The sequence below is a fragment of the Cnephaeus nilssonii genome (assembly GCF_951640355.1).
Source record: "Cnephaeus nilssonii genome assembly, chromosome: 1".
Lineage (NCBI taxonomy): Eukaryota > Metazoa > Chordata > Mammalia > Chiroptera > Vespertilionidae > Cnephaeus > Cnephaeus nilssonii.
The window spans coordinates 50,386,493-50,399,645 of record NC_137072.1 but is presented as its reverse complement, the minus strand read 5'-3'; the positions used below and the strand labels follow the sequence as shown (position 1 = coordinate 50,399,645).

Below are 13,153 nucleotides of genomic sequence, written 5' to 3'. Positions count from 1 at the left end.
TGCTACTTGGGGAATCTTTAAATGTACAAAAATATTATTGTGAAAGCAAATGATTTGAAATGATTTTATTTTTCCCAATGGAGATGCAATGTCCTGGTCAATAGCATCTAGGAATAACATGTCTTTATTTTTTCAGAATCACATGTTATTTTGTTAATTTGGTTATGACATTCAGACTTCCAAATAAGCATAACTTAAAAAAATTTTTCAGACTCCTATAATTAATTAATTTGTTCATTTATGAAACATTCATTGAGTGTCCACTCAGTACAAGACCCACTCTTATACTCTGAAGAGCAGCATCTAATTCTCGGTCATCTTTTTAATCTGAGTGGTATCAAGAGTAATTCCTGGCGTATAACCTGCATGTAGTGAATGTTGTTTCAGATAAGGTGGCACTCATACAGGACAGGGGACCAACAAAGGTACAAAGCTCTGCTTTTAGTGAGCATGACTAACCACTTAGATATCCATAATAATCAGCATTTCCTTCTTTTGTAAAACACATTAGAATTTCCTTTTGTGATTAAGGCACAGGTCCCATTTTTACTATGTGACATACAGTATATAAAGCTTGGTTCTTATATATATATATATGCATGCTGTATTGGGAAGAGGAACTATTTGCCTCTGTAAAGTTTATCTAATGCTTTAAAACCCTACTCCAGAGAAGGCTTTCAAGGGCAAGCTGGCTGGAGCTATATAATTTTGGGGACTATGTAATTTGGGTGGAGGTGGAAGAAGGCATAAGGGTATAAATGGTGATGGGAAAATAAAATAAAATAAAATAAAATAAAATAAAATAAAATAAAATAAAATAAAATAAAATAAAAAATATATTTTTTAAAGATACTTAGAAACCACAAGAAGAAGATAAGACCTTTGGAGATCTGCTGAGGACAAACACCTCTAAGGTGGTGGAGATTTTTGTCTACTGCTCACTCCTCTGTCCTCAGTGCTAATTAAGGGAAATAGGTTATTTCAGCAATGGACAGTGGCTGTAAATAAGCAGCATTTGTGAATTAAAATGTGGATTGCACCGAGGTATTTAAGACTTTCTAAAAGGTGTTTGTTTTTTTTCACTCATATGTGGTTATATTTTAAAAGAAGACACCAACGAACAAAACATTATTCCTAAAAGCTAGGTTTGAGATGGTACATTGCCCACTCACATGATGCTCACATTGTAAAGAGATGTAATGATAGAAATAAAGTGTCCCCTCTAGCTAGATGTGGTGCCTTTGTTTTCACTTCATCCCTGCTCTTGAGACTCTTGGTACCAATAACAGGCCGAATTGAATTTTTATAATCTCCTTGCCATTATGTTTTACTGGCATATGTCTTGTATATTGCTTGAAAATTCAAGAGATGATTACAGGAAATAATCAGGACACATATAATGATAATATAAATAGGGAAAATGTCAAATTTATATAATCTTTGAGTTTCTGAAGCCCTTGACCCATTTCTTTTATACATGTCTTGAATTCATGTTTGTTAGAGAGAAGAGAGATGTAATACAGTTGAATGTTGGCTGAAGTATTTAACCCAAATCTTATATTTGGGTTCATTTTCAGTCTTGGTCTTTGGAAAACTGAAGGGCCAAATGGATTTCTGAACGGTGATCTTGTGATCATGCTGATGATCATCATATTTTATCAGTATAAAATATCTGTAACATAAACAGTATATAATTTATTTTAGATTTGTTGTTAATGTATAAGAATTCACTTTCAAATGTAGATAAGGATTATACATATAACTTATAGAACAGTTCTATGTGCTAAACATGTTAACATTCTGAAGTGTAAATGCATCTTTATGATTGCAAAATTAAGGGAAGAGGGTGGGAGGGAAGAGATTAACCAAAAACTTATATACATATATTCATAACTCAAGGACACAGACAATAGTTGGAGTGGGGTGAGGATGGGATGGAAGGGGTCAATGAAGGAGAAAAGGGGACATCTGTAATACTTTCAACAATAAAGATAAATTTTAAAAATGTAGGTACTAATGAGAATTGTTATTTCTGTTAATTTTATGTACAAAACAATGATTAAGTACTTTAAAATGGTCAATAAAAGAAATAGACTGAATTTAATGTGAACATTAAGAGGGTATTATAGCTATATATCTTTAGGGATATAATATAATTTTGAGTCAACAGATGTTTATAAAAGATTAAATCAGAGAAGCCTTCTATTCTTTGTAAAATTATTTAGTAAACTATTATTTATAACACTTTCCAAAATAACCTTTTAGAACTGTATTTAATTCCATTCAGGACACAAGGGTTTCCAGAAAATGTCAACTTGTAAACATTTCATATTTTGTGAAAATCAACTAAAAGCAAAATGTCAACTTTACCACTTAGGAATTCTGTAAGAAGGAAAACCTAAGAGGTCATGTATAAAGATGTCTCAGGTGATTCATATTCAGTTCAAACTTAAGGAATATAAAGACAATAGATAAAAGAAAAAACATATAGAAAAAGAGGTACCCAAACCCATTTTATTCCCACTAATAATACAAAAAAAATTTACAAAAATGCCTTCTAAAAGTCTGTCCTTTATAGATGCATGTTAGTTTCTAGAAAGGGAGTACAGCTTAAACATCCCCACAGCTGGTACCCTATGTGGAAGAGATGGCCAAAGTATCTGGCTCCTCTACTGACCTCAGTTGAAACTGAATGTCTGCTTAGCATTAAAAAATGTTCAGTATCGGTGCTGAAAAATTTTTATTTCTTCATTATAATTCAGCTCATTAAAAATTGACTATTAAATGTTTCAAAAATCAAGCTGGAAAATAATTACATTTTAAGAATGAAATTTCAGGTTTGTTTTTGTATCCTAGAAGTTCATTTTATAATGATGATTTTCAGTGTCTGCCAAATGTTGATTTTTAACTCTGGCCATTGGCCTTTGAACAAAAGGGCGGTGCACTTGATATACATCTAGGAAGAGATCCAGACCTAGCTCTCTGATTGGGCAGCTCTCTGAGAGCAAGCTCTGTTCCAGGCCAAGCTCTATCCATCACCTCTGCCATTGCTGTAAGAATGCCCTTGTTGTTGTACATTGCCCACTTTTCTGATAACATTTCTGCCATTTTTCTGGAGAAAGAAAATGTACATGCTTTAGAATACACATAAGCACTATTAAATCAAGTATCTTTGATCTTTAAACAAAAAAATCTGATTGGGAAGCCTTACAATGAAAATAAAGAAGCTTATCAATGTCATACTTTTTCTTTGTTTTTTGTTAAACACTTTCATTGTGTCTAAAATTACCATTTGGCCATGAGGAAGAGGGGAATATAGAATCACTTCACTATAGATATACCTTTTGTGATATTATTGTATAATCTAAAGGTACCTATTTTGGCGGATGAGACATTATATAAAACTCCCTAATATGTAAATCCCTTCACAGGTCTGAAGTTAAGAAAACATCTAAGTCTGGTTGGGTAGCTACCTTGGTTAGAACCTTGTCCCAATACACCAGGTTGTGGGTTCCATCACTAATCAGGACACATACAAGAATTAACCAATGAATGCATGAATGTCTGTCTGTCTGTCTGTCTCTCTCTCTCTCACCATTCCTTTCTCCCTCTTTTCCTCTCTCTCTCTTTAATCCTATATAATAAAAGCCTAATATGCAAATAGACTGAACTGTGGAATGACCGGTCCCTATGATACGCACTGACCACCAGGGGGCAGACGCTCAACATAGGAGCTGCCTGCAGGCCCCAGGCCAGCCAATGTGGGTGCCAGCAGGAGCCCCCCAATCGCCCCACTGGTAGCCCGGCAGGTGGGGAGGCGACTGGCAGGTGGCGGGGTTGGCCAGCGAAAGGGCGGCAGTGGGGGCGGGACCCACGAGTGGGCGGCGCCAGGCCAGCCAAGGCAGGTGCCAGTGGGGATTCCCCGATTGCCCTGCCAGTTGCCCCACAGATTGGCCCTGATCAGTGGCCAGGCCTAAGGACCCTACCCATGCATGAATTTCATGCATCAGGCCTCTACTACTACTACTAATAATAAAAATTGATGTTTCTCTCTCCTTTCCTTTCTCTGTCTTCCATCACTCATTTTCCTTTTAGGTAGCATGGCCCCCAGCTACCTGATGGCCCCACACATCCCGGCCACCATGCCAGACTTTCCGTTTCTCATACTACATCAGAGCAGATTGTGCCCATCAGGGCCTGCCTTTCCTTCTCCATCTGCCTTCCACCGTCACAGTCGCAGCTGCTTTCCTGAGAGATCCCAGAATAGACTCTTTCCTTCCCCTAAGTCCTCTTAACTGCTATATTAATGGTTACTAAAATCCTTAAAATGCCTCTAAACAAATATTATATGATTCTAAGTAATTCTTAATTTAAGAAATTTTATAATGACATTGTAGCTTTAAAATAAATTGTATATACACTATACACACATAAATGTATATACACACATATTCTCACTTGAGGATATGTTTTTATTGATTTTAGAGAGAGGAAGGAAGAAAAATATCAATGTGAGAGAGAAACATTGGTTGGTTGCTTCCCATATGCACCCTGGCCAGGGATTGGATCCACAACCATTTTGTGTACAGGTTAAGCTCCAACCAACTGAGCCACCTGGCCAGGGTAATTGTCCATATTTTTTGAGATGCACATTTAGTTTGTAGAGGTAAAATGGCATAAAGTATGGATTCCCTTCCAAATAATTTACAACAAAATTAAAAAAAGAGAGAGAGAGAAGAGAAAGAAAAAGAAAGAAGAAGGAAAGGAGAGAGGGAGGGGAAGAAGGAGGGAGAAGGAAGGAAGGAGAAAAAATGAAGCAAAAGTGGTAAAATCTTGATAATTATTGACTCTGGGAGATGGACATATGGATATTATTTATAGTACTCTACTTTTGGGTTCATCTGAACATTTTTATAATAAAAACAACAAAAACAAAAGCTTCTCTAGCTTATTACAATTTTTACAATAGAATGTCAATAATTTAAAGCCCTTCTGAAGAACTTTTGAAGAACAGACTAGAATTTAACTTTTGTTAACTGGGTACTATGAAGCAGTAAATGTGCCATGGAAAGGAATGAGGAGGAGTGTGTGTGTGTGTGTGTGTGTGTGTGTGTGTGTGTGTAAATCAATCTCAAGTGGTCTATGCATTTGCTTCAGAGAAGAGGGCTTCACGTCCCTTTACAGGAGCTCCCAACTGTAAAGTCACTAAACATGATTCTTAGTTATGCTTTACATGAGTAGGTATAGTGTTTCTGTTTCAATAAAAAACGTGAGATGCATTCTTGGTATCATAAATGACAGTTCGGTCTGAATTCCTTCACGGAACTCACCTCCACCTCTGCCCTTTCATGGTCATTTACATAGTGGTTAGGATTTGTGTTATTATTTGGACAGTGTTATTCACCACAGATCATTGTCGGCAGGGTTAGGAATCTTCCTATTGAAAAAACATAAGTTCCAAGTAGTTAACACAAAAACTGTGAAAGTTCAACCTTCTGGGTCTGCATGTCAAGTCAGCACTTATTTATACCAAGGTGTCAGCTAGAGAAACTGAGATAGAGATAGAGATAGAGACAGAGACAGAGACAGAGACAGAGATAGAGAGATGCCCTCTTTGTATAATACTTTTCCTGGTGTGGTAGAGAAGTTCTAGGAGTTTAAGGTTTCACCTTAAAATTAAACATTTCAAAGATAATCTATAATGAAAAAAGCATAATATGCTAATTAGAACCTACATCCTTCTGGACTAAGCCAGGGCTACAGCCACTATGGCTGCAAGGGAGGGATCCAGGCAGCTGCCTGAAGGCCCACTCATGCATGAATTTTGTGCATCGGCCCTGTAGTGCAGTATCTATACTAATAAAAGGGTAATATGCAAATTGGTCATGACACCCTGACAGTAACAACCGAACAGCAGGCTGCGTAGGGCAACCAGGCAGACAGGGGGGTTAGTGAGGTATGACCAAATGACTGACCAGCAGGCTGTGTGGGGCGACAAGGTTGGCAGGGTGGTTAGTGAGGGATGACCAAACAACTGAACAGCAGGCTGTGTGGGGTGACCAGCCCAGCAGGGGGGGGGGGCAGTGGGGGTGATCAGGCTAGCAGAGGGGGGCAGTGAGGGGCAATCAGGCTAGTGGTGGGGGGGAGTTGGGGGTGACCAGGTCGGCAGAGGGGGGCTTTTGGGGGCAACCAGGCTGGCAGGGGGGCACTAAGGGGTGACCAGGCCGGCAGGGGGCCAGTTAGGGGAAATCAGGCTGGCAGGCAGAGGCAGTTATGGGCAAGCAGGCAGGTAGGCAGGTGAGCAGTTAGGAGACAGTGGTCCCGGATTGTGAGAGGGATGTCCGACTGCCGGTTTCGGCCCAATCGGGCAGAAACCGGCAGTTGGACATCCCCCAAAGGGTCCCAGATTGGAGAGGGTGCAGGCTGAGCTGAGGGGACCCCTCTCCTGTGCATGAATTTCATGCACTGGGCCTTTAGTATTTATAATACCATTTTACTCTAAGAATCTCCAAACCATTCAGGTCCAGTGAACTACTCCTCATCGGTCCTCAGCATGTGTTTAAGCTTCGCATTAGAAAGAAAGGTGAATGAAGAATAGAGAGGTAAGAAGGATAGATGAGGGAATTTTAGTCATCCATTCATTTGGATGTATGATTTTCAGGTATTTCTGTGAATTTAATATGCTACCAGGTTTTCTGCCCACAGGCAGTCAACAAACAATTTTATTTTTTTTCTCTCCATTGATTATTGGACCTGAATGATCTGCCTCATTTTATGTGTGTTGCAGGATAGAAAATGCAGTATTCATTGGATTGATAACCTCTTGAGTTTTAAATTCAATGATCGTAATGTCTCCTTTTACTTTTCATTGATGGTAAGGTAATCCCCTTTATACTTAGAGCATAAAACACAATAGTGTTGACATTGCTACTGACACCTGCAAATTAAAGCTATAATCAGCCCAATATAACTAACAAAATCAGCTTGTTATTAATATAGTCAACTGTGCTGCTTACGTGGAGAACTGCAAAATTTAGAAAGGTATTTTTATGATTTAGGAAGTGATAATTTTATTTTTTTCTAAAAATAAACTTTGTGTATGTAACTTTCACAATAGGATAAGTCTCAAACAGGAAGTGATCTAAGGGGACATTATCAAAGAATCCCACTGAGATTGCAGGGTTCTGTATTCAGTCCAAAATAACATGAGTTTCAAAATAGTAAACTAGCACAGAACTTCATATCAACAGGTGCAATGTCTTAAATTATTTTCCTGTGATTAAATTACAAAGGTGCTACTAATTTTATTTGTTAAAGTTAGAGTGAATTTCACTCTAAGTATTTATCCTACCTTTGGGAGATGTTCCAGCTGTTGATTGAATAACAAGATTTGGTGATGTCATTGTAACTGATGTTGGTCCAGATGTTTTTGCTGCAGAAATTGTTGATGATCTTAATACAGGACTGGTTGAAATTTCAACTGAAAAAAATAAATTGTGTCAAAGTGGTTGCATTAAAATTTACATTTATTTTGCCAATCAACAGACCATTATATTTAAACTAGTAGTCCTGCGCACAAATCCGTGTGCCAGTAGCTCACCAGTAGCTCACTGCCGCCCTCCAGTAGCTCTCCACCCACTGCCCCACCCTCCTGTAGTTCCCACCCCCCCCCGCACCCCCTCATAGCTTGCTGCCCTGCCCCCTCCTGTAGCTCTCCGCCACCCACTTGTAGCTCGCTGCCCCACCCTCCTGCTGTTCCGTGATCCAGTCGTTATGTGTTGGGTCGTTACACTTCACAGTGTAATGGCCATTTGCATATTACACCTTTATTATATAGGATAAAATGAACTCTATGTATATGCTGCTAACACAGCCAATAGGGCATGAATTTGAAATTAAGTTTCTAATTGTTATTAAGTCAGCCCTGAGTAGTATTCATTCACAATACCATCTGCTTCTCACCAATGGTGTAAATGTTCAAGATGGCTGGCATGAGCAGTCTGTGGGTCTGAAACAAAATAGTATCTGACAAAACTAGTGAGGAATACATGTGTACATTTAAAATTTAACAATATTTTTAAATCAATTAGCTAATGTCAGATGAAATAATTAGACACTCTCTGGGCAGTGGATATTTTATTAAATATTTTTAATTTTGCAACATGCCTAAATTTTTGGCAATTGAGTTACTATAAATCTGAATTTTCAAATGTATTACTTCTCCAAATTTTAACAACCAAGGGCACAGAAATGAAAGCAATTGTGATCTATATTACATATTTACTGTTAATAATTCATTCTTTGGCAATAAAAACTCAATATTTAATAATAATTCTTAGAAGTTCCATTAACATATTATTAATTTTTCAAAGAGATGTAGGAGTTAATTCTGCATGATTTATAAAATATTTGTTTCACATAATATTATTATAATTTATTAGCATTTATATAAGCTTTTTGATCCTATATATTTCTATTCTTGCCTCTGTACACTCACTGTTGGGTTGAAGATCAAAAAGCAGCAAACAAATGTCTACATACTTGGGAAAAGTATTCATGCCCATGAAGGCATTATTTTTATGTTGTTAGTTTGTGTGTATAGTCAATGGAGTATATAGTATAACATTTAGTTAAGATGACAGATTTTGAATAACAAAGACTTAATTTTTATTATTTTAAAAATCTTTATTGTTCAGATTATTACAGTTGTTTCTCTTTCCACCCCCCCATAACTCCCCTCTACCCAGTTACCACCCCACCCCATGCCCTTACACGCCCCCCACTGTCCTTGTCCATAAGTGTAATATTTTTATCCAATCTCTTCCCGCACCCCCCACACCCCATGCCCCCTGAGAATTGTCAGTCCACTCTCTTTCTATGCTCCTGATTCTATTATATTCCCCAGTTTATTCTGTTCATCTGATTTTTTATTCACTTGACTTTTAGATTCACTTGTTGATAGATATGTATTTGTTGTCACTTTGTTGTTCATAATTTTTATCTTTACCTTTTTCTTCTTCTTCCTCTTCTTAAAGAATACCCATCAGCATTTCATATAATACTGGTTTGGTGGTGATGAACTCCTTTAGCTTTTTCTTATCTGTGAAGCTCTTTATCTGACCTTCAATTCTAAATGATAGCTTTGCTGGGTAGAGTAATCATGATTGTAGGTTATTGTTATTCATCACTTTGAATATTTCTTGCCACTCCCTTCTGGCCTGCATAGTTTCCATTGAGGAATCAGCTGACAGTCCTATGGGTACTCCCTTGTAGGTAACTAACTGTTTTTCTCTTGCTTCTTTTAAGATTCTCTCTTTGTCTTTTGCCCTTGGCATTTTAATTATGACGTGTCTTGGTGTGGTCCTCTTTGGATTCCTCTTGTTTGGGATTCTCTGAGCTTCCTAGATTTGTAAGTCTATTTCTTTCACCAGGTGGGGGAAGTTTTCTGTCATTATTTCTTCAAATAGGTTTTCAATATCTTGCTCTCTCTCTTCTTCTGGCACCCCCATAATTCGGATGTTGGTATATTTGAAGTTGTCCCAGAGGCTCCTTACACTATTTTCATATTTTTGGATTCTATTTTCTTTTTACTTTTCCAGTTGGGTGTTTTTTGTTTCTTCGTATCTTCAACTTTATTCTTGGGATCCTCTAGCCTGGTGTTGGATCTCTGTATATTCTTTATTTCAGTCAGTATATGCTTAATTTCTTATTAGTCCTTTTTCATATCCTTGAGGGTCTCACTAAAATTCTCGAAGGTTTCTAGAAGATTCTTGAGTAACCTTATAACCGTGGTTTTGAACTCTATATCCAGTAGTTTGCTTTCCTCCATTTCTTTCATTTGTGGCCTGCCTCTTTGTCTCCGCATTTTGGCTGCTTCCCCGAGTTGATGGAGTGGCTTTGTGTGCTAGGTTTCCTAGTAGGGCCCAGTGGCTCAGCCTCCCCAGTTACCTGAGGTGGACACTCTTGGCGTACCCCTTTGTGGGCTGTTTGCACTGTCTTGTTGTAGTTAAGCCTTGATTGTTGTTGGTATCACTGGGAGGAATTGACCTCCAGGCTAATTAATGGTGAGGACCAGCTGTGTCTACAATGGGAGAACTGCTGTGCTGGAGACACCCTTTTGGGGCAGGACTTGCTTTAGTGGGGCTTTGGTGCTCACTGAGTCAGCCCCTTGAGTGTGTCCCTTATGGATGTGAAGAATTATAATCTGGTATGGTCTCACATTGACCACTGGGTACACTGGCTCTTGGATCTCCAAGGAGGTGCACAGTCAGCCACTGCCTGAGGCCACCCAGCAGGAGCTACAGAGAGATCTGCAGATTCCTCCTCTTTTTGGGGGTTTGGAAGTGCCCAGATGAGGCCTAGCTGTGAAGCAATGCAGGCTGCTACTGCTGCAGGGCCTTAGGCCTTCTTTTGGAAGCTTTGGAGCATTCTGACCCAGCTGCAGTTTGTTAGGTTTTAGGTTGCAAAAGGACAGGCAATTCATATGCAAAAGCTGCTGCACACAGCTTGGGTGGGGTTGTAAATTGGGTGGGGCAGGATCTCAGGGAATCAAACAAGGGCAGAGCAAACAGCAATGGCTGCCAGTCAGCTCTGCCTCAGAGAGGTCCCTGGGTCTCTTTGTCTGGGGCCCTGTGCAGGAACAATGATCACTGAGAGCACCTCTGAGAGAAAGCTGCCTTTGTTTTTCGGCCCGATGCCAGACAGTCCAGTTTCTCCCCGTATGAATCTGTGTCCCCAGAGTCTCGCCTATAGCTAGAGTTCAGAGCAATCTGGAGCTTGTATCTCCCTCCTGATTGAAAAAAAACAACAGTGCACCCAGTTGCCAGCCCATTTCTGTGCGCTCCTCCGCACCTCTGCACTTCTGCACCTCCACACCTCCTGCCAGTCTCAAATTGCTTTTTTCTTGTTGTAGAACTTCCACTCAACCAGCTTTCCCATGGTTCTGGATGATATTTGTTTTGTCTTTTAGTTGGAGTTTTGATGTGGTTGTGAGAGGCAGCAAGTACAGGTGTTTACCTATGCCACCATCTTGGTTGTCCCCCAACAAAGACTTATATTTAAATCCCACTGCTATATCATTTCAGTAAATGTATGTCACTAGTATAGTTTTCAAATTTAAATTTCATCCCAAATTTTCCTCTTTTAAATATTGAATGGCAACTGTAATTTTTAAAGTTTTTTAATTAAAATATTAAAAAATAAGATATGTAGCCTTAGTATTATAATTATGCATTTTACATTTCAAAAATAATAAAGTTCAAAGATTGTTTTTCACTGTACTAAAATAATTGTTTTAATCCTTTAAAATGTATATATAAACTCATCAATTATAACTTTTATTACATTAAATATAATGTGCTAACTTCTTCAGTTATAATGAATAAAAATAAACTTAACTTAAAAATTTTTCCTCTTTTGAATCTGGAAAATACCAATAATCTTTCATGTCAGTAAAAAGTAATATTTCAGATGCCATGAGATAGGGTGTATTTCCTATTTCACTTTACAGCAGCAATTTTCAACCCTTTTCATCTCATGGCACAATAAATAATTACTAAAATTTGGCGGCTCATCAAAAAAATATATTATAGAATTTTTTGCCAATCTGACAAAAATAATAGGTGTAATTTTGATTCATTCACATCGATGGCTATTGTGTTGGCTATTGTCGTGTTTTTTTTCATTTGACAATCTAAGGAAAAAGAAATCAGTGCCCCTGACTAAATAGTCAGGTATTGCATGTTTTAAAAATTCTTGTGGCACACCCGTTGAAAATTGCTGCTTTATATTTTTGAGTGCTTGGAAATGTTAGCACTTAGCACCAACTTTGTTTACAGCCAGTACACAGAAATTGCTTGATGTATTCGGCATATACTAGTTGTATTCAGCACATACCGAAATGACAGAACTGCTTTTTCACAGGCTTTATGGAAATCAAGTCAAAAGCTTTTTTCACCTCTGGAGATATACTTCACACCTTTGGTGTCACCCTCGCCTTCCCACAATAGTCATCAGGGAGAAGGAACCTAGCATAGGTGAGGTTATCTTCTCTCTATTAGTCATTTTGTTCTATCTATCTTTCTTTTTCTCCTGTAGTCCATGATGAGACACTAATTTCTAAGTTTAAATTAAGGTTGACGAAGTTATTCAAGGAAGCACATACCATGTTGACTGGAAATTTTTCTTGTAATAACTTGAATGGTTCCCATCTGTTGACTTCCAAAATAGTAACAATCTTAATTTCTGAGTATAATCAACATCTCTAGAGATATTTTTCTTATTTCCTCCCTTCCTCTCTCTTTTTCTCTCACCCTTCCTTTCTTTCTTTCTTCCCTACCTTTTTTCTTCCACAAACACTTAGTAACAAATATGAAAAGCATGATTCAATACAGTAAAATATTCTATAATGTACCACATATTATCACCCTTGAGTAGCTTTCAATCCTGTAAGGAATGTGATGCTTATACATAATAAATAATAAAGGATATTTTGTATGTAGAACAGTGTTTTCCAAAGTGCAGGTTATGATGCATTTAAAGACTAGTGCATAACCTGATGCATCTAAAGTCACATCTCCTTCCATCCCCATACACTCAACTTTGAGTTGTGAGCACACAATACATTATACAGATGATGTATCATAGAATTCTACACTTGAATCCTATATAATTTTATTATCTAATGTCACCCAATACATTTAATTAAAAAAACAACAAAATCTATTTAGTGGATTATAGTCAGAACTTTTGCCAAATGAAAGAGAAAAGGGAAAATATTAGGATGATATTGCAAATAACTTCATGAAGCTTTGTTTCGGTGTATGTATGTGTGTGTAAATTTAAGTGAAATATGTGCCATGGAAAACATATTCTTTACTGTTATTCCAGCTAAGAAATTGAAAGGTACTGCACAAAATATTGGGCAGGAGTTTATAAGATAAAAGATGACCACCCTGCTGGCATAAGCAAGGAATGCTTCATTCAAGAATTGACATAAGAGATGGAGTTTCAAGAGTGTTACCACACAAGAAGAGGAGAGGACATGAGCATAGGTCTGGAGTGGGGAACTGAGAAGTAATTGAGAAGACTTCAAACAGTTCTGTTTGGCTGGATTGCAATACCCTATTCAAGGATAGAGTGGATGTTTGGTAAA

General features: G+C 37.9%; 1 protein-coding gene across 1 annotated transcript in view; it reads right to left on the bottom strand.

Annotated features, from left to right (window-relative positions):
- The window catches only part of EMCN (endomucin), a 101,232-nt gene that overhangs the window by 56,617 nt on the left and 31,462 nt on the right, over nucleotides 1-13,153 (bottom strand). Inside the window, exon 2 of the mRNA XM_079772435.1 lies at nucleotides 7,352-7,480. Coding sequence (XP_079628561.1) covers nucleotides 7,352-7,480 — 129 coding nt within the window. The remainder of the gene's footprint in view (nucleotides 1-7,351; nucleotides 7,481-13,153) is intronic.